The 26,882-nt window shown below is 48.0% G+C and overlaps 1 protein-coding gene across 1 annotated transcript in view; it reads right to left on the bottom strand.

Annotated features, from left to right (window-relative positions):
* Window positions 1-23,264, bottom strand: part of LOC102445914 (zinc finger protein RFP-like) — a 56,524-nt gene extending 33,260 nt beyond the window's left edge. Inside the window, exons 1-10 of the mRNA XM_089770846.1 lie at window positions 23,139-23,264; window positions 22,209-22,369; window positions 14,184-14,377; window positions 12,363-12,710; window positions 10,512-10,796; window positions 7,953-8,057; window positions 6,800-6,820; window positions 6,189-6,209; window positions 6,045-6,071; window positions 4,290-4,972 (exon numbers count right to left, since the gene is read on the bottom strand). Coding sequence (XP_089626972.1) covers window positions 4,467-4,972; window positions 6,045-6,071; window positions 6,189-6,209; window positions 6,800-6,820; window positions 7,953-8,057; window positions 10,512-10,796; window positions 12,363-12,710; window positions 14,184-14,283 — 1,413 coding nt within the window. The 5' untranslated portion in view covers window positions 14,284-14,377; window positions 22,209-22,369; window positions 23,139-23,264 and the 3' untranslated portion in view covers window positions 4,290-4,466. Of the gene's footprint in view, window positions 4,973-6,044; window positions 6,072-6,188; window positions 6,210-6,799; window positions 6,821-7,952; window positions 8,058-10,511; window positions 10,797-12,362; window positions 12,711-14,183; window positions 14,378-22,208; window positions 22,370-23,138 lie in introns of the transcript that reaches the window.
* Between the last annotated feature and the right edge of the window lie 3,618 nt (window positions 23,265-26,882).

The following is a 26,882-nucleotide window of genomic DNA, read 5'->3' as shown; positions in this document are numbered from 1 at the left end:
ATCGAGGCTTTCAGTGGTGCCAGACCGAGACCCACCTCACAGCACCTCCCCTCTGCCCTTCTTACCTGGCTGGGACCATGGGGGGCAATTGGCACCTGCCCTGTGCCTGCCCCGTGCTGCTTTGTACCTAGGGCTGGAGGTACCTTCTGTGGCAGCCGTAGGCCAGCCCCCCAGCCCCACACGCTCCCCCCTCCCAGGCCCAGCTGTTACTGCAGATTGGCAATGGGCTCCCCTGCAGCCTTCAGTCCCACAGGTCACCTCCCTACCCCACCCATCCCCCTATTTGCACCGTCGCCCCCCCCTTCCCTTCGCCGCTCTAGTTCCACCTCCACCTCCCTGTGCTGAACTGGGACTGAATGTCCTTTGTGGATCCGTGAGGTTAACCTGGCGCAGAGGGTCCCACACCAGCCTGGCAGCCCCCCGTGTGGGACCCGTCCTCAGTGCCCAGTTCTGGAACGAGAAGGTCCAGAGAGTCTCCTTGTGCTGCAAGGGCAGATCAGACCAACCCTCTCAGATGGGCAGCTCCCTGCTCTGTGTGGGGTCTGAGCAAGAGACACTAGGGCTATGTCTACACTGGCCCCTAAAAACGGAAAAGCGATGCAAATCAGGTAAGTCAGCATAGGGAAATCCGCAGGGGATTTAAATATCCGCTTTTTTCCGGCTTGGGGAAAAGCCAGAAAAAAACCGTCTAGACTGGCGCGATCCTCTGGAATAAAGCCCTTTTCCGGAGGATCTCTTATTCCTACCTCAGGTATAAGAGGAATAAGAGATCCTCTGGAAAAGGGCTTTATTCTGGAGGATCGCACCAGTCTAGACGCTTTTTTTCCGGCTTTTCCCCAAGCCGGAAAAAAGCGGCGGACATGTTTATTTAAATCCGCGGGGGATATTTAAATCCCCCGCGGATTTCCCTATGCTGACTGACCTGATTTGCATTGCTTTTCTGTTTTTAGGGGCCAGTGTAGACGTAGCCCTCAAGAGAAAACCAGCTCTCGGGCCACAACTGGCTCAGGACACACAGGGTGTGTCTAGACTACATGCCTCCGTCGACGGAGGCCTGGGCTACGTCTAGACTACATGCCTCCGTCGACGGAGGCATGTAGATTAGCCAGATCGGCAGAGGGAAATGAAGCCGCGATTAAAATAATCGCGGCTTCATTTAAATTTAAATGGCTGCCCCGCTCTGCCAATCAGCTGTTTGTCGGCAGATCGGGGCAGTCTGGACGCGACGCGCCGACAAAGAAGCCTTTCTTGATCGGCACAGGTATGCCTCGTGAAACCAGGTTTACCTGTGCCGATCAAGAAAGGCTTCTTTGTCGGCGCGTCGCGTCCAGACTGCCCCGATCTGCCGACAAACAGCTGATCGGCAGAGCGGGGCAGCCATTTAAATTTAAATGAAGCCGCGATTATTTTAATCGCGGCTTCATTTCCCTCTGCCGATCTGGCTAATCTACATGCCTCCGTCGACGGAGGCATGTAGTCTAGACACACCCACAGAGGCACCTTCTGTTGCCCAGGGCTCCACCTGCCCCTGGCCAAGGCAGAGGTAGGAATGGGGCCCTGGGTCTCTTCTTCCTGGTTTGGGGGGGGCAGCAGTTTCTGGCCCCACCCAGGGCAGGTGCAGGGTTCGTAGCTCCCCAGAGCTGCCCATTTACTTGTTTCATTTTCAGCGAGGGCTGCCTCCCCCCCCCCCCGGCTCACAAGAGGGAGAGTACAATACTTATATACTTTGCTGCTCAGAAAGTGATGTTGCAGGGGACCTTTTGACTCCAGATCAGGAAACCAAATTCACCTCTTTTCCCTCCTGAGCTGGCTAATCCTGCTTCATTCAGCACCTCAGTATTTGGTCGTGTGCTACAGAGGTTTTAAATATGGAGATATACACCTCTCTAGAGCTGGAAGAGAGACCTGCAGAGGTCATCCAGCCCAGTCCCCCCCTGAGGGTAGGACCAAATACCATCCCTGACAAATTTGCTCCAGACTCCTATATAGCCCTCTTACGGGGTTGAGCTCAGGACTCTGGGTTTAGCAGGTCAGTGCTCAAACCACTGAGCTATCCCTCTCCCTGCGGTTAAGCATCCTCATAATGAAAGAAGGCTACAAGAAATAAAAGGGGCCCCACAGTGAGCAGAGAAAAGTTTAAAAGCGAGAACAGGGATGCATGTGGACGATCCTGATGGGTCGATACCCAGGGTACAATAGGTGGGAGGCGTTTGATCTTTCTATGCGGAAGGCGACGGCCCCGTTCCTCTGGTCCAGGGTCTGTCCCCTGTGACTCACTCGGGTGTTTTATAGCCCCATCCCCTTCCTGGCTAAAGAGGAGATGAGATATAAAGTGAACCCAGAGGAAGAGCCTTGGGGAATGATCCAGAATCAGGGGTTGTGGGGCAGAGGCTGGGGAGTCCCTGGATGTTATGGGGGGAGAGGTGAGAGCTGTGGGGGTGGTTTAGGGCGGACAGCAGTGATGGCGCCACCCCCATCTCATACAGCCCCCTGGGCGGGTCCCCTGAGGGGAGCGGAACTCTCGCCAAGGCGGGAAAATCCGGTTAGAACCGGTTCCCCAACGGTCGCTCGGCTCCCTCGCCGCAGGGCGCCGGAGCCATTCCCCCCTCCCCCGCCCAGTGCGGGTGCAAGTGCCCAGCCGCAGTGACACTGTCCCCACCGGCCTGGCTCCACCCGGCTCCTAGCCTGCTGCCCTCTGCCGCCTGGCCCCAGGGTGGAGCAGAGCGCAGTGGGGCTGGGACATGGGTGGGGCAGGGTGGAGCAGAGCACAGTGGGGCTGGGACATGGGTGGGGCAGGGTGGAGCAGAGCGCAGTGGGGCTGGGACATGGGTGGGGCCCCACCATGATGAGCGTGTGGGGCTGGCCCCTGTTCCCACCCTCTGCCTGGCCCCCCAGTAATCTCCTGGCTCATGTCACACAGGAGAGGGGGCTTGGAGAAAGGGGGGCAGTGGGGATGGGAGAGGGTAGAGCAGGAGTTGGAGTTGGGGCTGGGGGAAGAGGCGGAGGAGTTCTGGGGCATTGTGGGAGTGGTTTGCTCTGGTCCCCCATGTTTCTCTAGGAACAGCCCTGCCTGCTTCCTAGTGTGGATACTTAGGGTATGTCTACACTACCCTCCTAGTTCGAACTAGGAGGGTAATGTATGCATACCGCACTTGCTAATGAAGCCCGGGATTTGAATTTCCCGGGCTTCATTAGCATAAGCGGGGAGCCGCCATTTTTAAATCCCCGCTGCTTCGAACCCCGTGTAGCGCAGCTACACGGGGCTCGAACTAGGTAGTTCGGACTAGGGTGCCTATTCCGAACTACCGGTACACCTCGTTTCACGAGGAGTAACGGTAGTTCGGAATAGGACCCTAGTCCGAACTACCTAGTTCGAGCCCCGTGTAGCCGCGCTACACGGGGTTCGAAGCAGCGGGGATTTAAAAATGGCGGCTCCCCGCTTATGCTAATGAAGCCCGGGAAATTCAAATCCCGGGCTTCATTAGCAAGTGCGGTATGCATACATTACCCCGCTAGTTCGAACTAGCGGGGTAGTGTAGACATACCCTTAGAGACAGTCTGTGGGAACAGCTCCCATCCCATGAACACCCCCCGCTAGACACCATAGCCTGGGAGGACCCACCCAGACCAGAAACAAATCTAACCCCTCCTCACCCAGCAACAGGACAAATCAGACTTGTCTTTTCTGCCCCCCATTTTTTAATACCGTAAAAGCCCATCAGAATGAAAAGGAGCACAGAAACAGCTTTAATACCCACGCCAATGGAAAAGAGGCACATAGATAAGAGAAGAAGTTGTTTTAATGACACTGATACAGCAACCATGTCAAGGTAGAAACCTGAAATGAGTGAGTGGCCGTCTCCCCTTGCATCAGGATCGGTACATTTCTAAGCCCCTTTTGAGCTGCCTTCAGTTCAGCCTCATCTTCCACATGTGTTATTTCTAGACACCCTGTTCCGTTCCTGTTTATTTCTTGATGTCTCTCCTACTCTCCCCCAATCTCTCTCAGACACCCAGCCCCCTCATATTCTCCTTTTCCCCTACATTTATACCCTCTCCTCCAACAGCCATTGGCAGTTTTCTCCCCCAGGAGTGTTTCTTTTGTTGCTTTTATATCCAGTTTTACACTTTTCCCAGGACACTGTGTTTATTTCCTTGTACTTGAACTTTTCCTTTTGTTTTCACTGTTACCTCAAGTTCAGCTCCTCCCATACCATCCCCCTCCCCTGCATTTTGTAGCCTGTCCCCAGCCCGCCTTTAGTTGTTCCCTACCCAGCCCCCACATCTGCTCCTCCTCCAGGCCCAGGCATTCTCCCCCCTTCCTGTCTCATCCCTGGGGCTACAGGAAAAGAAAGGGGGGAGTACGGGGTTATGGAGATGAGAAGCTGGGAGTCCTCCAGGGTCATGGAGACTAGACAGGCTGATTTAAAGGTCCCCAGGGGGACGTCTCTCTACACCCCCATGTCTCAGGGACTCAGGCTGAGCTGGGATCCTGACCCCACCCAGAGCCAGGGTCGGATTTTCTCCACAGGGAGGGAGCCCGGCGGGAAAGTGAAGATCGAGGCCTCAGTACCAGCATCGATAAATGTCACCTGCCTCCCATCACAGTCCAGGCAAACCCGGATCCTGCTGGGGGGGCTCATGGTCAGGGTGGTCATAGGGTCATTGAGAGCCTGGAACTGATCCCCCCACCGCCCCACAGCCCAGATCCCCCCTTCAGGGCTGATGGCTCCTTTCCTCCTCCTAGATTTCTTGGCCACCCCCACAGCCCAGTGCCCCCCGTTTCCCACCACCACCTCCCAGCGATGCCTCCCTGCGGTGAAGCCCTCCCGGCCCAGCACACAGTGATCACTGTCAAATTTCTCAGCGTTGTCGGGCAGCAGCTTCTGTGTCTCTGCCCGGCTCACGCGTTTCCCATCCTCCGACAGGACGAGGTCGCGCTGTGCTGTGGCAGGATCCAGCATCACGTTGGCTGGGGAGAGAGAATCAGAGCATGAGGGGCAGAGCTTGGCCCTAGGGAGGGTTTGATAGAGTCAGGGACAGAATCTGCCCCAGCTGGGCAGTGACTCAGGGACTCTCCTTCCTCCGGGGGGGGGGGGGGACCTGCTCTGAGTGGGGAGCTGCCCTGAGGTCTCAGCCCAGTGATGGAAGGACTCACTCACCAGCAGACAGGGAAGTGAGAGAGAAAAAAGTCAAGCCTGAGACACAGAATGTCTCCCTCTGAAGGGGATTAAAGGCCTTAACATTTCAGGAAGTCCCAGGAGACTTCCACTCACATTAATCTTTTCCCAGATGCACCCTCCCTCCATTTTAAAATCGTGGTGCTTAGACATCCGTTGTCTGTCATGGGGGCCACCACTGTAGATCATGACAAAATTAAACAAGTCCCCAATTAAAGTTCTGTAGCTCATCATCTGGGCCAGCCAAAGAGAATTATCACCCCCGATTTCAGAGTCTGAAGTTAGGATTTTGGTTTACAAGCAAAGAGCTTTCAGAGCCGAAGGAGGTATGTGGCGGAGGGAGGAGAAAGAGAGTTAGGAAGTGAGTCCATGAAAGAGAAAATGGAAAATATGGATAAAAACAGCAGGAAGTTGCTGTTTGACAGAGAGGAAAAAGGCAGAAAAAAGAGGGGTTGGAAGTGAGTCCATGAAGGAGAAAGTAGAAAATATGATTTAACACAGTACAAGGCTGGTGTTTGACAGAGAGAGGAAAAATGGAGGAGAAAAGCAGAACCTGACCCATCACAAGGGGGCTTTGGTTTGAACACTTTGGCTGGTCACTCTTGTGCCTGGACCTGACAACAGGACTGGGATCCTATGAGACAATCACAGCTCAGTCACTCGGAGCCAGGATCATTTACAGCATGAGCTGAACTAGGTGTCAGGAGGGCGTGTTGTTGTGTGGATTCCTTCCTCTTCCTCCTTTGAACCGCAGGGCCCCTCTGTTCTTTGGGCCGGGAAATATTACATTCCTCTTTCCTCCTTGTGTTTTGCACGGTGAGAGGGAGCAGGGTCTCCCATCGATTAAACACGTGTTGGAATTACCTGCGTCACTGAGGGATCTCCTCTGCTCTGAAAGCAAAGACACAGGTGAGGATGAGAAGGAAGCCCAACAAATTCAGTACCAATAGGGTGAGTTACCTCAGAAAGGGGTGCAGTAGAGAGAAGCCAAACAGAACATGCCCTTACCTAGCTCTGTGTGAAGTTTACCTGAATAAAAAACAAAGAAAAAGGCTCCTTTAAAAGCTTCTCTTGGGTGAATTGACCTCCTCCTGGTCCCCAGTCATTGATCATTTCAGCCTGTCTGCTGGGCACTGTTTAACATCGATACACCCCTTGGCACTGGGCACAGGGTAAGCCCACCAATGCAAGTCACTTTTTAGTGGGGTGTGACTGCGTTGGGGCAGACCTGCAGCAGCTCGACATGGAAAGGCAGAAGGAACCCAGAAGTCTGGGCAAAAAGTGGCAATTCTAACTCATGCATCCCATACCACCTTCACAGGATCCTGGCCCCAGTGGCCACATCCTCCCTTCCATCCAGGGCTGCCACCAGCCCCTCTGGGAAGCTCTTTATACGCAACTAGCATGGAGCCATTTCTACCATGGGCATCATGTGTCTCCTGGAGTGAACAATGGGGGAACTGGGCACATGCCCAAGGCTGGCTTCCTACCCGCTCCTGTCATAACATGCCATGCACTGAGTCAGGGCAGCATTGCTGAGGATTTTCTAGTGGACATGTTCACATTCAAAATTCTTTATAGCATCACATGTGTCCTGCGAGGAGAAAAATGGAACTTACTGATTTCGTCGAGATGTTGCCCTAGAAAACAAAAGGAGCACAGTTTAAGGGCTTTTCCAGTGACTCCAGATTGAAAGGTGTTTTTATTCAGTTTCACACCATGAATGAGGATATTCTCATTTATGAACCCCTGCCTAATAATAATGTTGTTCCTCTCTCAAGCTGGTGCTCCCAGGGGGCAGAAATCAGTACAGGTTGAATCTTTCTCATCCAGAACTCTCTTGTTCAGAAATATCTGTGGTCCAGCATGGTGTTAGCCAGGTGTCCATTTTTCCAGATGTCTCGAGAAATGAGGTCCAAGAAATGAGCTAACTCTCCTGTTTGGTTCCCTTCTCCTGAAACTCTGCCGAACCCCAAACTACCAAGAATGTAGCCTGCCGGCCCCAAGACTGAACATTAGCGCACACACTCAAAACAAAAATAAAACTGCAAAAAACTAGGAAGATTTGCACCGTGACTCCCCTAGAAGGAGCCAGGCAAACCCACAAACAGAATGCATCATTCCTTAGTGTTGTAGTCATCTTTTGAACACACTAGATTAGAATTAAACCTCAAACTCTCTGAGGCTAGGTCTACATTAGACCTGACAGCTCGGTTTAAGGGGTGCAACTCCAGCTATGTAGAATATGTAGCTGGAGCTGACTTACCTTTAGCCGAGCGTGGGGGGCATCCCCAGAGTGGGAAGCTAATGGGAACAAATGCAAGTCTTAACGAAACTGGGTAAATCAAACTCCAAAAGATCAATCACAGAAGCGTTGATCTTCCACAGAATGAAGACCAGCCCTCAGGCAAGAGTTTTCATTGGAGCCAAGGGGACGTACGAGCCCCAAACACATCGATTTTCAGCAGTAGCAGGACAATTAATTCCCTTAGCTCCTTTTTCAATGTAATTCAACTGGTGCAGTCCAAGAGTTTCGCTTATTTTATGAGGAATAAGAACAGGTTTAAGTTACCCTGAAATAAACTGCACTGTAATCCATGTGTCCACATATAGGTTTGCATTGACTTCAGAAAATCAATTGAATCTCACACCTTAAACTGGGATGACTTTCTCATGTAGAAAAATTATAACTGTCTTTCCTAACCTGGAGAGCTCATTCTGACCACACCGTGTTTTCCACAATAGATTAAGATTGAGATGAGTTAAGATTACCTCTTAATCTGAACAGAAAAAGTGTCAGGCCGATGAACACCAACAAAATCACCAGAGTGACACTCCAAACCACAAGCCACGGTGACGTTCTTGGGAAAAAGAAATCTGAAACACAGACCCCACATTAGGTTGGAAATAAACGATATTCTTCAGTTTGGAAGCATAAGCAGCATCCTTGTATTTTAGTATCATGTATCTAATCAGGATTTGTTTGGAACAAGTGTGGGGATGCTCCCTGCAATCTATAAGTGAGCAGAAACCAACATGAGAAAGAGGTTCTGCTCACACACTTGTGATAGTGTATTAAATGTGCATGGTGTATTAAATACGATGGGACCTGCTACCAGCCTCTCTCCGTGTGCCCCTCTCCAGCACAAGTAAGCGGGCCTGGTCATATACCCTAGTATTAAGGTGGCTCCATCCTTCTCATATTCAATTGCTTGCTATTTTGCGAAATTGTAACTCTCTGGGCAGAAAAGTTCCATGCTGGGTGGCTGCCCCAGACTGAACTTTTCTGGCAAGTTTCAGCCAAAGTGGTTCAAATGTTTCTGAGAACGAGGCTAGAGAATGACAGGTTTTATTGACATCAGAAAGAAAATCCAATGAGCTTTTCTAGGAGAAACTTGAGTTGCCTGAACTTTGGAGCAGAGATATGAGATGAAGTAACGGGCAACCTCATGGCAGGGATGGGCCTTTTCCCTGGGAAAATCCACCCAACAACTGGCCAACTGCTAAGCCTCTGAAAAGCTGTAGTTTGTGCACACACAGTAGAGTTCTTAGAGTTCAGCAGCTTCACTATCTGAAGATCGTGTCTCACTGAACCTGCTCCATCCGCTCACAGCCCCTGGTGCTGCACACGTGACATCCCCATGCTCCTGCTCAAGAGTAGAAGGACAAAGCTGAACTTTCCCCGCAGTTCCTGCTGCTGGCAGCTCCCAGCTTGTGAGGGGTGGGGCTCTAGAAAGGCGAGCAAGGGGCCTATCTCTCCCATGCTCTCAGGGCATGTCTACACTAGGAACTCGTTTAGAAAGAACTAACTTTGAACTAATAACTCCCAAAATAACAAAAGCCAACTAGTGGGTCCCCACTATGGGGCAGCCTCGAAATGAGTCCAGGCCAGGCTCCCTTTATGTGGACGCGCTACCTCGACTTAGAGCCCCAGGAGGCACTGGGGAGTAATTAGTTTGAATGACTCTAGGGAGGAGCTATTTCGAAAAAGCAGCATGGGTAAGGTTGGTGAATGGTGCTTTGGGAAGTGGGAGAGGGGAAGATAATACGCGACCATGGTAGTAGAACCTGTATCCTTATTCCCAGACACAAAGGGGACACATTTCGAATGCACAGGGAACCGCAATACCGTCCTTTCTAATGTTTGAATCCTTTGCTGCTGTAAGGATGGTCTCGTGTTTTGTATGTGTTTGCGCATGCGGCAGCGCATGCGGCTAACTCCTTGTGGATTTGTTTGTTTACATCTTAAAATTCTGCTGGTCCTTGTGCAGGTTCTTCACTATGTTTGATAACGGGGGCTTCTGAACCTATCACCCGAACTAGAAGCCAAACCCGGGGAACGTGAGCAAAGAAAGAGTCTCCTTTCTATGGAGCTAGTAGCACAGTTAAAAGAGAAATCATCGTATCGTTACATTTCCCGGCAGAAAACTGCCCCTTAGGTGAAACAAATTTTTGAAACATCAGGGAATTGCAGAGTAAATGGAAATCTGAGGCAGTAAGAGAGGAAATAAATAGCTCAGGGAGGGCAGAGAAATATCCCCAAACTCTTGAATTCAGCTGGCTCAGGACTGGACCCAAATCCCACTGATGTTGGTAACAGGCTTTGGATGAGGCACACAGGGCTTTGTGGTTATGGCCACCCCTTTCCCTGGGTGATGTTCGGTAACGGGGGGGGAGGGGGGGGAGGAAATGAGACTTCCTATGAAAACTTGGACCTTGTAGGCAGTGACTCACTGAAATGTGTGTTCCCGGGGTTCCAGACTTTCTTGGCCCTGCCTGGTTCCTGATCTTCTGTGAGCAGAGACTCAACAGCCACAAATTTACTCAGGTTGAACAGATCTCAGCAGATCACATCTCCCTCTCCACAGTCAAGGGAGGCAAGGAACCTAGTCCTTGATCTATCAGTCCACTAGGAGCCAGACAGTCCAAGCAATGAGTAGTGCCCCCAATAGACCATCACCTGAACACTGCCCTGTGGTGAATGCATGAGAAGAAGGAATTGAATTTCAATTTAAATATATATTACAAATCACTGTATCGATTTGTAGTATGCTGATCTTCAGACACCAACCAAGATGCTTAAATTATTGTCATGTCCACAAGGAATTTCTAGGCTGAAATATATTTATGTTTTGTTTAACCTTAAACCTGAATTTCCTAGGTTAAAACATTTGTTTCTGAGATAATCACAAAATCCGTGGCATGTGCTTCACCTGCCGTTGTGCTCTCTACTTTAACTGCACCTCAGTGTAGTTTTCTGTGAGGAACTAAATATTTCAAGGGATTTTTTCCTATTGGGGATGGCAGCGTTTGGGTTGGGTAGTCACTGACCTGACATATAGAAAGTCGAGGGATCCTTTTCCAGGCTGAAGCGGGTGCTTCTGATAGAACAGGACACATTCTGGTTGGAGCGCTCGGTCACAACGAGGGAACTTCTGATTTCAAAGAGCCCCTGGGCGTCTCTGGATTTGGTTTCCGCTGAGGAAGATAAACGCTGCCCGCTGAGATCTCTCCACAGCACCTCGGGCTCTGGGTACCACCCGGCCAGATGACAGACCATCCGGATCCCTCCGTCCTGGTAACCCTCCACTGAGATCTGAGGCGCAGAGCCTGAAGCTAGAGTGAGTAAATCAGTGAGAAATCAATATCTCTACAGCCTAGAGGACAAACACTGACGTTTCCAATAACTGACTGAACACACTTTCTTCCTTACTGATTTTCATGGAAACAGGAAACTAGACTCTCACAAGCATTTACTTAACTGTGCCACAACCCTGGGGCTTGTGAGATGAAGGAGGACGCCTTACAGAACATGGGGGTGCAGCTCGCTGCAGCGGTGCAGGCAATATGAAGGGGCTAAGGAATGCAGGAGGTTTTCCCCTTGATTTCTCATGTCTAGCCTTTGGTTTTGTGTTCCCAGATTCATTAGGTTTTAAGGCCAAAAAGGACCACTGTGATTGTCGAGTCTGACCTCCTGCATCACACAGGCCATAAACCGTCCTTTAATTAATTCCTGTTTCAAGCCCAAATGCTGTGGCTGGACTAGAGCTAGCACCTGGGCAGCGTGTCCTGATGCAATCGTAACAGCCACTAAACAAAGTTTGTTTTGATTGTTATGGAGGTGAGGAAAATGTGTGTTTTTCACTGCTGTCTCACCGGAGAGCCACCTGGAACTTCTTAGCACAGACTGACTAATTGAAAGATTCTTGACACAGAAAAATCTTGCCTCTGTCTTTCATCTAGTAAATACTGAAGTAGTCAGTGTGTGCAAGAGAGGCTGTGTTGCCCAGTGGCTAGTACACCCACCTGGGAGGTGGGAAACACTGAGTCTGGTCCCCCTGCTCCAGTCACTCTTCCATCATTATCCCACCTGGAAACACTTCAACAGAAGAGATTAAGGGAGCCCCACATTAGACTCTCAGAGCGAGGGTGGAGCTTAGGACACAAGCAGGTGGTTGCCATTTCCCACTGGCTGGCTTAGACTCCATCAATTCCTCCTCTGGCTGTGGTGTGTGAAGTGAGGCATTTTCTGCCTGAATTCTGCAGAGGGACCGAGTGAGGTGTCTAAAACAAGTGGAGCTTGGGCCAGTAACAAAGACCCAGCTGCTGCTATGGCTGAATAGCCAGGGAGGAGATCCCTCGCTTCTGGAACAAAAGGCAAATCCACTATTTGGGAGCATCCCTCGGCCTAATGGGGAGAAAGTATCTGAACAGGGGTTGCCTGGTTCTCATGAGCCTGCTCTAACCCCAAGGCTCCGGGATAGACTGGTGTGTGGGGCTCTTTCAATCTCTCCTGCTGTTGCTGTTTCGCTTAGAATCATAGAACACTAGGAGTGGAAGATACTTCGGGAGGTCATTGAATCCAGCCCCAAGCCCTCAGGGCAGGACCCAGCATTGTCTAGACCATCCCTGATAGACATTTATCTAACCTGCTCTTAAATATCTCCAGAGATGGAGATTCTCCAACCTCCATAAGCACCTTATTCCAGTGTTTAAAACAGATCATTACACAACCATTTTCCTTCTCCTTCTCTGAACCAACCACTAACTCATGTAATGACTTTTTCAGGTTCTCAGGGGCATGGACATATGCCCCTGACACGGGGAGTGGGTGCCTAAGCAGTTTTGTGGGTCTGGGTCCAAGAGCTACCTAAAAAGAGATGACAGATCCATGTTACGGACCTGCTACTTCCAGCTGCAGAACAGCTTCTTCATAAGAGACACCTTCTTGGACAAAGCAGTGGTATTGTCCTTCGTCGGAGGGCCTGACGTTGGCAATCTTCAGGGCCACGTTCCCACCTGCGATGTCAGCTTTGAAAAGCTCCGTCCTGCCGTGGTACTCGGGCATCTGCTGCCCAAACTGATCCTTCCCATGCTGGTACAGGTGCACAAAGGACGCGAACTCATGTCGAAACCATCTCACCTCCATGTGCTCCGCACTGACGCTGGGAGACAGGTGGCAGGGTAACACGATGTCCTCCCCCACCACAGCCGGGACAGGGTGACCAGGCCCAGCCACGGTGAACCGAGCTGCAAAAAGCACAAAGGAGCTAAATCAGATTCCCTTTTAATCAATGACACTCCCACCCACCCACAATTCTAACGTACGTCCCATTCCATACAGGTGTTGTGCTGCTCTGTCACTGGCTAGCAAGTGTCCATAGAATTTGACGGAGCCCTGGTATTCTCTTTGATGCAATCTTCTTTATTTACAAGGAACATACAAGTCTTACTTCTCCAGACCCAGAGGAATCAAGGAAACAGGAAAAGGAGCTGTTTCATAGCATACAGCCCCAACCCTCTCTACTCAGCAGACCCAAACATTCTCTCTTCTCAGGATTCCACTGAGGTCCTGTTGGCTTCCTGGCTATTTTTGTTTTTGTTTCCACCTCCCTCTCTGTTCTTGATTCTGTGTGTTCTCTCTCAGAGGGTATGTCTACACTAAACAGCTGTTTTTCTGAAAAAAAAAAAATGAACTTCCATCCACACTGCAATCATGTTCTCTCAAAAAAAAAATTGAAAGAACAGAGGGGTTTTTCCAACATTGGTAAACCTCTTTCTATGAGGAAGAAGACTTTTTGGGAAAAAGCTCTTTTGGAAAAAGGCACATGTGAATGGGGAAGAGGGAGCGCTTTTGGAAGAAGAGGAAAGAGGAAAAAGCACAGGTGCCCTGGTGGCCACTCCATCTATAGCAATTGCAGCTTACATGTAAGAAAGCGTCCATTCAGTGTGGACACTATCTTTTGAAAAAGCAGATCGCTTTTTCGATGTGCTTTTGCTGTGTGGACGCTCTCTTTCGGAAGAAGTTTTTCGTGTAAAAGCTTCTTCCAAAAGAAACCTGCAGTCTAGACATAGCCTTAAACCCTCCACACACACCTGGTCACAAAACCCAGCGGAAAAGGTCCTCTGTCTTTTCTACCCCCTTCTCACACCCAACATATCCACAGTGCTTGGCTGTGTTTACATGAACACTTTTGTCCATCAGACTTTTGTTGGAGAGGGATGTGAAACCCTGATCAATAGACGTTTCACCAATAGAAGTGCTGCGGTGGACTGGGCTATGATGGTGGAATATAGTCTCTTGCCGACATAGCTACTGCTGCTCATTAGGGGTGGTGTAATTATACCAATGGGAGAGCTCTCTCCTATTGGCATAGAGCAGCTACATGGGAGGCTTTTCAGTACCACTGTAGGATCAGTTGTGTAGATGTAGCCCTAGCCTTTGTGTAGACTCTATTTAGCTTTGTTTTAGGTGCGGCTACTTCACTGTCTTATATGGCTCTATTACGTGACAGGTGCAGTCAGACACCAGTTTGAACAAGGTCAGCTCAATCCAGAACAAATTTCACCCAGATCATAACAATTCATTGATTATTACTTATGTCGATACAATTGTGCTAATTTTTATTCAGTGTTGCATAACTAGTGAAACAGGGCAATTATATAGATCAAAGCCAATGAATAAATCCTGCAAGCAGCAGCCGAACCCACGGACGTTCCTACCTGATTCCAGCTTGTGAACGTAAAACGTTATGAAGAAAAGGATAAAAGCGGGTAGGGAGGAGCTGGCTCTGGAGCTATGGCTGAGGGAGAGGCCTTTCATCTCACTGGAACTGGATCCAGACGACAGGAAACGGGGGCAGCCCACAACAACAACAAATGTGTTGAGTAACACCACCACAGTGATTTCAGACAGCCTGGGTACAGACACAATGGAAAACGATGAACAGGATGCATTACTGGCCAAAAAACAAAAAACAACAAAAAAAAAACAAGGCTCTTCACTTGACTGGAATACATTTCTCTGTTTCTATGAAGGACGATAACTTTTATGTGCCGCATTGGATCAGCAATTCGTGGAAGATTCCCAGAGTTGATCAAAAGCCATTTCATAATCTAGAGAAACCAATCACGTGTACAAAAATGGTTTGTTTTCAGTCAAAACTACATCCCATAATAGGAAAATGTTATTAAAAACAGACCTGTAGAAGATGCAATGGGCCTGCAATGGTGCACAACTGACCCAATCACAGTTTCCAGTCTTTTTACCAAGGCCTTTGAGAAAAGTTTATAGTCAGGGCAATGCAGGCACACAGATCTCCAATCCTTCAGCCCTCCTCCCCTAGGTACCCTTTCTTAAAGGCAAAACAGTGAGGACTGCTCAGAGTGGGTCTCCCTGATGCTCTCCTGAAAAACCTGGGGTAAGTCAGGCCTAAGGGGAGTTCAAAGAGCCCTGCAAAACTCAACAGGCAACCACCAGTACCAGGTGTCCTACCTAGAGCAAAGCCATGTCAGGCAGAAGTCAATTCAGAGTGTGTTGAGCCTGTTCCAATCTATCCCCATCCAACTCTGAAACCCTAGGAGACGTCTCAAGGGGCTGCTGAGTCTCAGATGGACTCTCAGGCTCTGTGTGTCACGGAGCAAATCCCAGCAAAGCTCCTGATCCCCCCAGGACATAAACAATCAATTCTTGAAGTGGCCCATCACTTCCATGAGGAGTAACGATAGATCGAATTAGGATCTTTAATGAGGAGTAGGATCATGGAATGAGAAGTAACGGTAGTTTGAATTAGGATCGTTAATTCGAACTACCTACTCTGTGCCATGTGCAGCCGCGGGCACGGAGTTCGGACTAAGGGGGATTTAAAAATGGCGGTGCCCAGGAACATGCAAATGAAGCCCAGGATATTTAAATCCTGGGCTTCATTTCCAACTCCACTTGCCCTAATTACCCTACCTAGCTCGAACTAACGAGCTAGTATATACATACCCTTACTGACCCTCCCTGCATTCATCAACAAAAGTGATTTTATTAAGGGTGCAGGGTAGGATTTAAGTAGCCATATGAGATAGCAGACAGAACTAAGTAAAATACTAAGTAAAATAAAACAGACCACAGACTGGTTAGATGTAATCTCTCACCCTAACACTTGTTGTAATAAGCACTGTCACACAGAGGGCTCGCTTCCGGTTTGGACTCGGACCTTTCTCCCTGTTCAGTTCCACATGACCTCTTGTGGGATAAGCCGGGGTGTCCTGACACCTGACAGCACCTGCCCCTATTGTTTGGCTGCTTTCCCCTACATAGGTTTTTCCAAAACCAGGAATTCTTTGTGTTCTTTCCTTCTGCTCTGGTGGAGAAAAACACCAGCATCCCAGAATTGTGGTGTCGGGTGACACTATCTCTTGCTTCACAGGGCCCCTCCTAGCCCCTCCACACAAGCTTACAGGAAAAACAAGTCCATTTACAGGTCATTGTTGCCTTGACAAAGGACCATGGCGTTCCCAAAGTCCCATTCAAGGCCTGCACAGAGTAGGCTTCTAGCCACAGAACCACCCTCAGCAGCGTGCTCCCCGACTGCACTGCCTTTCCTCTCAGAGCCCCCAGGAACAGGGCTGCCACTGCCAGGCCCAGCCTAACTCTTCTCAGGGCACCCATGAGCCATGTGTGTCAGACTCCCACAATCACTTCCCCAGGGGTGCTCAACTCCTGCACTGCCCCCAGCGATTTTCTGAACCTTTTCCAGTGCCAAGAGATCTCTTCTGAGATGAAGCGACCACATCTGTATGTAGGATTCAAATTGTGGGCATCCCCTGGTTTTATAGAGAGGCAACAAGACATTCTCTGTCTTATTCTCCGTCTTATTTTCCTTCCTCTTTTTAAATGATTCCTAACATGCTGTTTGCTTTTCTGACTGCCGCGGCACACGGAGTGGATGTTTTCAGAGAACTCTCCACAATGACTCCAAGATCTCTCTCGAGTGGTAACAGCTAATTTAGTCCTCATCATTTTTATTGTACATTGGGGATATTTTCCAGCATGTATTACTTTGCATTTATTGGCATTACAATTAATTTGCATTTTGTTGCCCAGTCACTTCGCTTGGTGAGATCTTTTTGAAGCTCTTCACAGTCTGCTTTGGTCTTAACTATCTTGAGCAGTTTGGTATCATCTGCAAATTTTGCCACCTCACTGTTTACCTCTTTCTCTAGATAATTTATAAATAAGTTGAATAGGATTTGTCCCAGGACATACTCTTGGGGGACCCCACTAGTTATTTATCTCCACTCGGAAAACTGACCACTTATTCCTACTCTTTGTTTCCTGTCTTTTAACCAGTTAGCAATTCACGAGAGGACCTTCCCCCTTATCCCATGACAATGTATTTAATGTAAAAGCCTTTGGAGAGGGACCTTGTCAAAGACTTTCTGGAAATCTAAGTACACTAGAGACACTGGATCCCTCTTGTCCACGTTTGTTGACCTTCTCAAAGAACTCTAGGGCTACATCTAGACTGCCTCTTTTTTGCGGACGAGGCAATACAAATGAAGCACTCATTAGCAACGTCTCACTCTTCATTTGCATATTCGCTTCTGATGCTTTTTGCACAAGAGGTTTTTGCGCAGAAACAAGCAGTGTAGATGGGTCTATTTTGCACAAAAAACCCTCTTGCGCATGGTTCTTATGCCTCAAAAAAGAAGGTATATGGGATCTTGTGCAAAAAAGGTTTTTTTGTGCTGAACAGACCCATTTACACTGTTCCTTTCTGCACAAAAACTGCTGCTAATTAATTATGCAAAAACTGCAAAACTGCTGCTAATTAATTATGCAAATAAAGCACAGCAATATTCTACTCTGTGCTTCATTTGCATAAGCTTTTCAGGAAGAAGGCTACAGTGTAGATGTAGTAACATAGTCACCCAGATCAGAGGCATCCTCCATACTGTGCTAGGGAGATCTGAAAGGGTGGGATAATGCGACAACCAGGACACACACACACATCACAATGCTGCTTCTTGGTTATGGCTTCAAAAGAGCATTCACCAAATCCATCCAGGACAACAGTCTGCCTAGCTCACAAGGGGAGATGGCTCGTGAGGCGAACACACAATTCTCCGCTGGAAGAACAATCGCTGAGCAAACCTCCAGGACATGCTGCCCGGAAGGCAGAGAGACCCTTATTCCAGAAGTGCACAGACTGGATTCTAGTCTGAACAGTAAGAGCTGCTGTCAACCTCCATTGTGTCTCACATAACTTTTCCTAGCTAGTCAGCAGGGTCAACCCAGCCTGAGAAAAAGCAGAAAACAGGACCTTGAGGAGAGAGATTCAGTGGGGGAAAAGAGGGTTAAAAAAAGTGCCTCTTCTGAGAGCCATAAACCAGAAAGTGCCCCGTGTCAAAAGACGGTTACAAACAGGACTCTGTACTTGGACTGTAATTGTAATCTAGACTCTGTTATCAACTGAGTGCCAATAAAAATAGGTAGGAGTAAAAATTAATGAGCCTCTGGGCTTAGCCATCTAATGGCAGGAACAGCTAAGCAGGGCAATAATGGCATCTATTCCAAACAAATTGATTCAGATGCTTTTGAATCTGGCCCACAAGGCCTCTTTCTGATAGAAGCAGGAAGGGGAGAGGGAAGCAACTAGTTGACTATCCTGTCGACTATCCGATAAGCATTTGACTGGTCCTTCACATCGTTAACAAAGCACTTGCATGTCACAGCCAGACAAGCTGAAACGTTAAATACCATCCGCAGAGGCCAGACGATGAATTGGGAAAGCATCTGGCAACCCGGATAGCCAGGGAGATGGCTTCTGAGGAGGTGTGTGAACAGGTGCTAACTCACAGACTTCTCAGGCAAAGGACACCCTAAGGAAGGACTTTGCAAACTGGAAAGCAGCCGCTAAGAGACCTGCTTGACTATGGGACACTGCAAAAGCGGCGGTGCAATAAGGAAATAGATGATGGGAACACTGGCCCACTCCCCACAGCTATCAGATAACTACAGTTAACTCCTGTCAAAGTCCTTCCCTAGGTGCACTGAGACAAGCCACACACCCAGCTCCCAATGTTTGCTCATAGTAAAAAAAAAAAAAAACAAAAAAAAACAGCCAACTCATACACAATGTAAAAACCCAATGATAAAAACACAGCCATTAGGAACACAGTGCTTGATCTGGATGTATCTGAGAGTCCAGGCAATTTTTTCCATCACTGAAGGTATGTCTACACTGAAGACTTTTTTCAGAAAAACAGCCGTTTATCAAATAAATACTTCATTTATACTCACACTACAACCGCGTTCTTTTGAAAAATAAATTGAAAAAAAAAAGGGGGGGGGGTTCCAAAAATGGTAAACCTCTTTCTATGAGGAAGAAGTCTTTTTTGAGAGAGTTCTTTCAGGAAAAGGCAAGTGTGGACAGGGAAGAGGGAGTTCTTTCCGAAGAGGAGGAAAGAGGAAAAAGCACAGGTGCCTTGGTGGCCACTCTGCCCATAGCAATCATAGCTGATATGTGAGAAAGCATCCACAGTAAATGGTCTATATCTGTCAAAAAAGCAGATCGCTTTTTCGATGCGCTTTGGCAGTGTGGACTCTTTTTTTGAAAGACTTTTTTGGAAGATCTCTTCCAGAAAATTTCTTCTGAAAGAAACCTGCAGTTTAGACATAGCCTGAGCTAAGGCCTGGATAAGATCTAAGAGCCAGAACAGAGAAGGTCTTCACTTCCATCAATCACAGAGGGCACATCTGCACTGCAGGGATACACTGGGAATAAGCCAGGCAACCTGAGCTAGGCTAATTGTGTAGCTTAAGTCGAAATAGCTTGTTTTGGCTTTGGGCGCTGTCTACACAGCAGTGCTTCCATGACAGAGCCCTCTGCCCCCCGACTTCCCTTACTCCTCAGACACTAAGACTACGTCTACATTGGCATGATATTGCGCAAAAGTAGCTGCTTTTACGCAAAAACTTGCTGCCTGTCTACACTGGAGGGGAGTTCTTGTGCAAGAACACCGACGTTCTAACGTGTGAAATCAGTGCTTCTTGCGCAAGAACTATGATGCTCCCACTCAGGAATAAGCCCTTTTGCGCAACTGTTCTTGCTCAAGCGGCCAGTGTAGACAGGCAACATGAATTTCTTGCTCAAGAAAGCCTGATGGTTAAAATGGCCATCGGAGCTTTCTTGCGCAAGAGAGCATCTACACTGGCACGGATGCTCTTGTGCAAAAGCACATCTCTTGCGCAAAGGCACATGCCAGTGTAGACGCTCTCTTGCGCAAATACCTTAACAAAAGAACTCTTGCATTAAAGAGTATTTGCGCAAGATCATGCCAATATAGACGTAGCCTGAGGGCCACAGGAGCCCGTTATTTCAAATCTATCTCGGAATAACATTGCTGTGCAGACACAGCCAAAGAGCCCCTTTCTTAGGCAGCTCACTGCCCTGTGGCAGTGGAGGGGCAGCAACTCTTGATGCTGGAGATCCTGCAGCCCCACTGTACAGAAGTTGAGACTGACAAGATGCCAGAAATGCCTGCAAAACCCAGGCGGCAGCTCACCCATAGCTGGGAAGGGCTGGGAGATGGCCAAGTGGAGCAGGCTGGGTCAACCTGAGCCCTGATGCCAGGTTCCCAGTAACACCCCAGACTACCTTTGTCCCTCGGGGTGCCTTCAAAGCACGAGGCCCCCTGGACAGGATGGCTCTGGAGAGCCCCACAATCTGAACAGCTGAGAGATCAGAGCACACGGCTGATGCGTGGGAGGCCCCAGTTGAAATTCTCTCTCCCCTTGGCCAGAGAGCAGGGGAATTAAACCTGAGACTCCCCTATCCCTGGCAAGGATCTGTCCAGCCTCTTAGGTCAAGCTGGCACTTTCTCCTTTGCCTGGAGTCTGAAAGGGAGCAGGCTGGGCGGCTGTCTCTGAGCAGGCCTCTTGGCTGGGGCTCCACACTCAGGCCAGGCCCTCATTGGCCTCTCCCCTCCCAGTCTGAGAATTGCTCAGGGAGGGAGGGAGGCAGCAGCGTTGCCTGACCAGACACAGGTTCCAATGGAGGTTCTACACTGAAAAGCCTGGCTCCTAGTAACAAGAGGATTGAAGTGTCCCCTGGATTTGGAAGGAGTTTTGTGGATCTCAGTGGAGCCAAATTTGAGACTTTAGCTGGCTGGGCACAGTCTTACCAAGGATGTAGGACTCTCAGATTCAATTCCATCCATAGGATGGTTCAGGGCAGCTGTCCTTTAAATTAGGATCAATTAAATTGCTAATTTTAATCATGATTGAAGCCAGCATCTGGAGTTTTTAGTTATGTCCCTAAAGAAACAGTGATTCTCATTGTTTGTTAACCATTGAAATATGTTGATTTGCAATTGAATGTAGATTTTACTCTAAATTTGGTAATCCTTTCTAACCAGGAGGATACACACATTTTGTATAATTTATTCAGAATCTTAATTTTAACTTTTTTATTATGGCAACAATGGAGAATGACATTTCTTATTAACAGGAGAGTTTTATTTAGTTTACCTCAACCTGTATTTGGATGGAAATTGGAATTCATTTTAAAAAATTAAAACTTTTTTATAATTAAAATTTAAAAACCTACCGTCACTGTTCTGGACAATTAAAGGGAAAAGTTAGAAACTTGCTTTGTATTTAAAACCTATTTGCATCTTATCTGTATTAGTGAATTGAACTGAATGTTTCTGGTTACCATGTTCTTTAAGATTTTTTCAGTTTCTTTTTTATGCAAACCAATAAAAATAATCATAATTCAGGTACAAAAATAGATATGAAATGGACTTAAAATCATTAGCTTTACAATTAAAATACTAATAATAGATTTCAGATTCTCATTTTTTTGCCTTTTGATGTCTGACCTTTGACAGTGTACTCAGGTCAGATTCCTAAACTTTTCTCTGCAAATGTGAGGGCTAAACATTTACTTGTTCTTCAATGAAATCTGAAGTTCTCACCTATTCTTAAAACAGGAGACCTGGAGCTTTTGGAAAATTAGCAGAGAAGGTGAAATTTACAATAAAATGCCAAAACTCCCCATAGCAATGTGTGACCTGACAACCCTGTAGCTCATCTGAATGTTTGACGGCAAATGCCTCTTCAATAGAAAACGAATGTTTAAAACATTAGAAATTCATTTTCCTATTTGAATGTTTCCATTTTTCAATGAAATTATGCTAAATGAGATTTCTAAATCAAATTGAAATTAAAGTATTTTATTAATTCACCCTTCCCCCGCTGCCAAAAAGGAGAAAAAGAAGAGAAACTAATGAAAGCTGAAGAAAAAAAAAAGACAGAAAAATTGTTTTAATGTTGATTGATTAAAAATCAGAGGGAGAAAACTAATGTCAACAGAAAGAAAACTAGAGTAATAATACTTGGGATTTGATACAATCTTCTGCATCCTAATTATAAGAAATTAATTTGTTATAAATCTCCTGCAGGCATCCCTGAGATCTAGTTGGGGCCAGGGTTCTTGAATAAGACAGAGCTGCAAAAGAAATAAATTATTAAATCAACATGCTGCACAAATCTGGAATTATATTTCTAGGAAAGTAACCTGAAAAGCCCTGAAATGTAGAGTCCCTTTGAATGCACTGCTGAAGTAGCATTTACAGAAAGAGCAAGACAAATCATCACAGGATTATTCAATCTTTGTTGCTAGAATATTTCCAAGCAAGAAGCAGTATGTAGGAAGGGCTTTAAGGAGACACTTTGAAGTCAAAATAACCTACCTGATTGAGCTTTCTGGAGTTCTGAGAATCTTTCACAGTCTCCAGGTATGTTCAGACCTCCTGTGTTTTGTGGAGATGAATTGAAATAATCACTTAAAATGTCAGCAAGTTGCAAACAGCTATCTTTGTGTCTGTGAATGTGCTTCCTTCTTGGCAAAGAGCTGCAAAAGCGAAAGTAAAACATTACCATAGTCTTGTTGTTTGTTTCACTTACGTGCAGAAAGGAATCTTCCCCTTAAAGCAGGGGTCTCCAAACTTTTCAGCCCGAGGGCCGCATTAACTATCAAACAGCAGTTCGGGGGCCGACTACACACTTGAGGTCCAAATAAAAAACAATCAAAACATGGATGTTGTTTTTAATTATTTATTTAATATTATTTTATTCAGTTATTATTTAATAACACATTCATACACTACACATGAACACCTGTATTAGTGTGAATGGTGAAATTGTTTCCTGGATGCCAAAATAGCAGACATTTCTGGCTTTAGATTTGTTGTCCCTAACATCAACAGTGACCTGAGATTATCATCGGACAAGTTTGTTCTCAAATTGTTCTTCACGTATTTCATTCTTGAAAATGTTTGTTCACACAGGTATGTTGTTCCAAAGATTGAAAGGTACCTTGATGCAAAAGTTTTGACATTAGGAAGGTCTTCCTTGGGCAAAAACTGGTAAAAACCCACCAGTCCTATTTTGAACTTGTCCCTAAGGAGGTCATTTGCTTGCAACTCAATGACTTCCAGCTGCAGTTCATCTGGGCAACTGGCCACATCTGCTTCAAATGGGTTTTGAAACAATCTCACTTCTTCTGCCTTTGAATCCAAAAAGGTCTCCACGGGCCGGATGAGAGGGCCTCGCGGGCCGCATCCGGCCCCCGGGCCGTAGTTTGGAGACCCCTGCCTTAAAGCAACAGCGACAGGACTTACTGTCTGTTCCAGCAGACTCAGGTATCCAGATGTCCCAAGTGAGCTGAATCTGATAAAGATATTCAAGAGTCTTCCTCCCCCTGGTCTGTGGACTAGAGTAAATTGAATGTCCAAAACTAAACTAACTAACTAAGGCAGAGACCATACAGCTGCTGTTGGCTTCTGGAAACAGCTATATTAATCTGTGGTATGTTACATTCATCACATTTCACCTGTTTACCCCTGTAGTGAATTGAATCATCTGTGTTTGACTAAAGCCTGTCTTCCCAAAATCCCTCCAATCTTACCTTTAGAAGATCAAAAAATGGAGAATCCACCATGTCCCTTGTCAGTTTGTTGCAGAAGTTAATGGTGCTAGGTGCTAAAGCTGCGAGCCTGGTTTCTAATACTCACTTGTCTGCCTCAGTTTGCCTCCAGTGGTTTTCACATACAGATTACATAGCCCTTTAGGAACCCCTATTTTTGTTAATGAAGGTTAAGTCACCTCTCACTGAAAGGCTTGTGAACTTCAGAACATTATACATAGGCTTCGTAGAATTATATAGATTAGATAGAGATTAGATTAGATGTATAAATAGATATAAAACTTCAATTGATAATATTGGTGTTAATTTTTCAATGTTCCACTGCATCCTACCCCCAGTTTTATCTGTTTAAATGTTCAGAATTGTGAACAATTATGTGTTTTAAGCATTTCTTTTCCTGATTTTAAATTTCATAATTGCAGGATTTTGTTTGGGGAGGGGAGAAGATCATATAACTGTAAGGTTTTATCTACACTGGCAGATTCTTGCACAAGAACATCTTGCATAAGTGTTCTTGTGCAAGAAGTCTTGCGCAAGAAAACGTCCACACTACCCTGTGCGCGTTGTGCTTTTGCGCAAGAGCGCCCATGACAGTGCGGATGCTCTCTCGCGCAAGAAAGCTCTGATGGCCATTTTAGCCATAGGGCTTTCTTGCACAAGAAATCCCTGCCGAGTGTCCACACTGCCCTCTTGCGCAAGAGCTCCTGTGCAAGAGGGCTTACACCTGTTAAAAAAGAGTGTAGCTCTTGCGCAAGGAGCCTTCTCTTACCATACAGTACTGTAAATTTACTTGCACAAGAGTGGGCAGGCAGTGTGGACTCTCTGCACATTCTTGCACAAGAATGGCAGTACTTGTGCAAGAAACTGCGAGTGTAGAAATTCAAAAAGGTTGAAATTCAAAAAGGTCATAAATATTACAAAACAAATTACACGCTCATATGCCAAAATACACAAAGGCTATGTCTATTCTCATGGCTTCTTGTGCAAGTATGGCCGTTCTTGCGCAAGAATTTGCAGAGCGTCCACACTACCCGCCCGCTCTTGTATAAGTAAATTTACAGTACAGCGTGGTAAGAGAGGGCTCCTTGCGCAAGAGCTACGCTCTTTTTTAACAGGTGTAAGCCCTCTTGCGCAGGAGCTCTTGCACGAGAGGGCAGTGTGGACACTCGGCAGGGATTTCTTGTGCAAGAAAGCCCTATGGCTAAAATGGCCCTCAGAGCTTTCTTGCGCAAGAGAGCGTCTACACTGCCATAGGCGCTCTTGCGCAAAAGCACAGCTCGCACATGGCAGTGTGGACGTTTTCTTGCGCAAGACTTCTTGCACAAGAACACTTGCAAGAAGCCGACACTGTAGACATAGCCAAAGTGAATATCCTTAAACAAACCTCTTGTGCAGCATTTCTCAAACTGTGGGTCCCATCTCCCGGGGAGTCGCGAGCAACTGAAAGGAGGGTCGCAGTATCACAAGTTTGAGAACGCCTGCTCTAGTAAGTTCTCAAGCAGCTTCTTCCTCACTTTGCCCATCTGTATGGAGAAAACCACCCAGGGCCGTCCTTAGGCATATGCAGAGTACGCAGTCGCATAGGGCACCACACTTTCTAGGGCACCACTCTGCCGGCCCGGCATGGAGGGGAAGCATACATGTGCGCTCTGCACCGGAGCCAGTAGGGGCGCTGCTGGCTCTTACGGCCCTGCCAGAAGACCCCACTGAGCTGAGGGACTCCGGTGAGGAGGCTGGCAAGCTGACCTCAGCTGGAGAAGGGAAGCTGTCAGCCCGGGTAGCAGCGTTGGGAGGAGCCAGGGCTGCGCCAGGGGTGGGGTCACATGCAGCGAGCCAGAGGGGGCAAGGTCACGCACGGCTTGGCATTGCGGTGCCATTTTTAAAAATGGCCAAGCCGTGCCTCGGAAAGAGATGCACCAAGCGAGGCGCGGGGGAGCAGATCCTCACTAGGGCGGGAATGGCCGTGTTGTGATGGGCCGGGGCTGTGAGCACCAAGTGGCCCAGCTCCGGCTCCGGTACTGGCACATGGTTTGGAGCCCGGGCTGCAGGGACTTCTGGGACCCAATTGCAGCAGACTCCAGCCCTGCAAATGGGAAGGCAGAGGGTAGGGGAGGCAAGGGGGATGGGGGAGGGGAGAGAGGAAGGGGCTTGTGCTGATGGGACGGGGGGAAAGGGGGCAGGTCAGGAGAAGAAAGGGGAAGGCACCAAGGGGCAGGGGTGCAGGAGAGACTAATGTGGGGGGGGCAAGTGGAGACAATGAGGAAAAAGGCAGGAGGGGGAGGTGTCAGTGGGAGGGGGGACAGGGTGATGGTGGGAGAGGAGAGGAGAGGGGAAGGGCATTGGGGGAAAGAGCGGGAGGGAAGAAGGCTTAAAAGAAGGGGTGGGCATGAGAAAGGTGGGGATGGAGCACGTCATATGTGAGGGCACAGAGGGGCAGGAGGGGAATGGGGAGAGAGTGGTGAGAGGGTGGGCATCAGAGAAAAAGGGGGTAGGGGCAGTAAGGGAAGGAGGAGGCACCAGGAGAGTCCAGGGGTAAGAGAAGGTGCAGATGCCAGGGGATTCTGGGGGTGCAGCAGAAGGGCAGACACCTGCAGGGGAGAGACCAGCACCAGAGGAGAGAGGCAGGGCAGGTGTGTAGAGGAAGGTGTTAGAAGAGGGGATGAGGAGGGGTAGCTCACATGATCAGAGTGGGGCTACTGGAGGAGTGGGCACAGGGGGGAGTGAAGGGCTGGTGGAAGGGGGCAGGTCTCAGGAAGGCTGAGGACAGTGAGAAGGCCAGGAGTCAGGACAGCAGAGGAAGGTGGGAAGTTGAGGGCAGCAAGATTAGGGGAGCTGATGGAGCAAAGGGAGGAGACATGGCAGCAGAGGGGAAAGGTAGAGGTTTTAAAGATATTTATTAATAACTTGGGTGCCACAGTGGCACATGCAAATAAGCCACATGAACTCAGTACTGGTGCACAACACAATTCATTTTGCACATGGGAGGAAACTCTTAGGCTGCGTCTACACTGGCATGATTTTGCGCAAGAACTCTTTTGCAGAAGAGTTCTTGTGCAAAAACTCTTCCAGAAAAGAGCATCTACACTGGCATGTGCCTTTGCGCAAGTGATTTGCTTTTGTGCAAAAGCATCCGTGCCAGTGTAGACGCTCTCTTGCGCAAGAAAGCTCTGATGGCCATTTTAACCATAGGGCTTTCTTGCACAAGAAATTCATGTTGCATGTCTACACTAGCCTCTTGCACAAGAACAGTTGCACAAGAGGGCTTATTCCTGAGCGGGAGCATCATAGTTCTTGCACAAGACGCCCTGATTTCATACATTAGAACGTCAGTGTTCTTGCGCAAGAACTCGCAGCCAGTGTAGACAGGCAGCAAGTTTTGGTGCAAGATCGCACCAATGTAGACACAACCTGAGATGGAACACTTCCCCCGGCCTCTCTG

This window comes from Pelodiscus sinensis, chromosome 19 (genome assembly GCF_052426305.1).
Source record: "Pelodiscus sinensis isolate ZL-2025 chromosome 19, ASM5242630v1, whole genome shotgun sequence".
In the NCBI taxonomy this organism is placed as follows: domain Eukaryota; kingdom Metazoa; phylum Chordata; order Testudines; family Trionychidae; genus Pelodiscus; species Pelodiscus sinensis.
The sequence above is the reverse complement of the archived record's forward strand: the minus strand, read 5'-3'. Positions and strand labels throughout refer to the sequence as shown.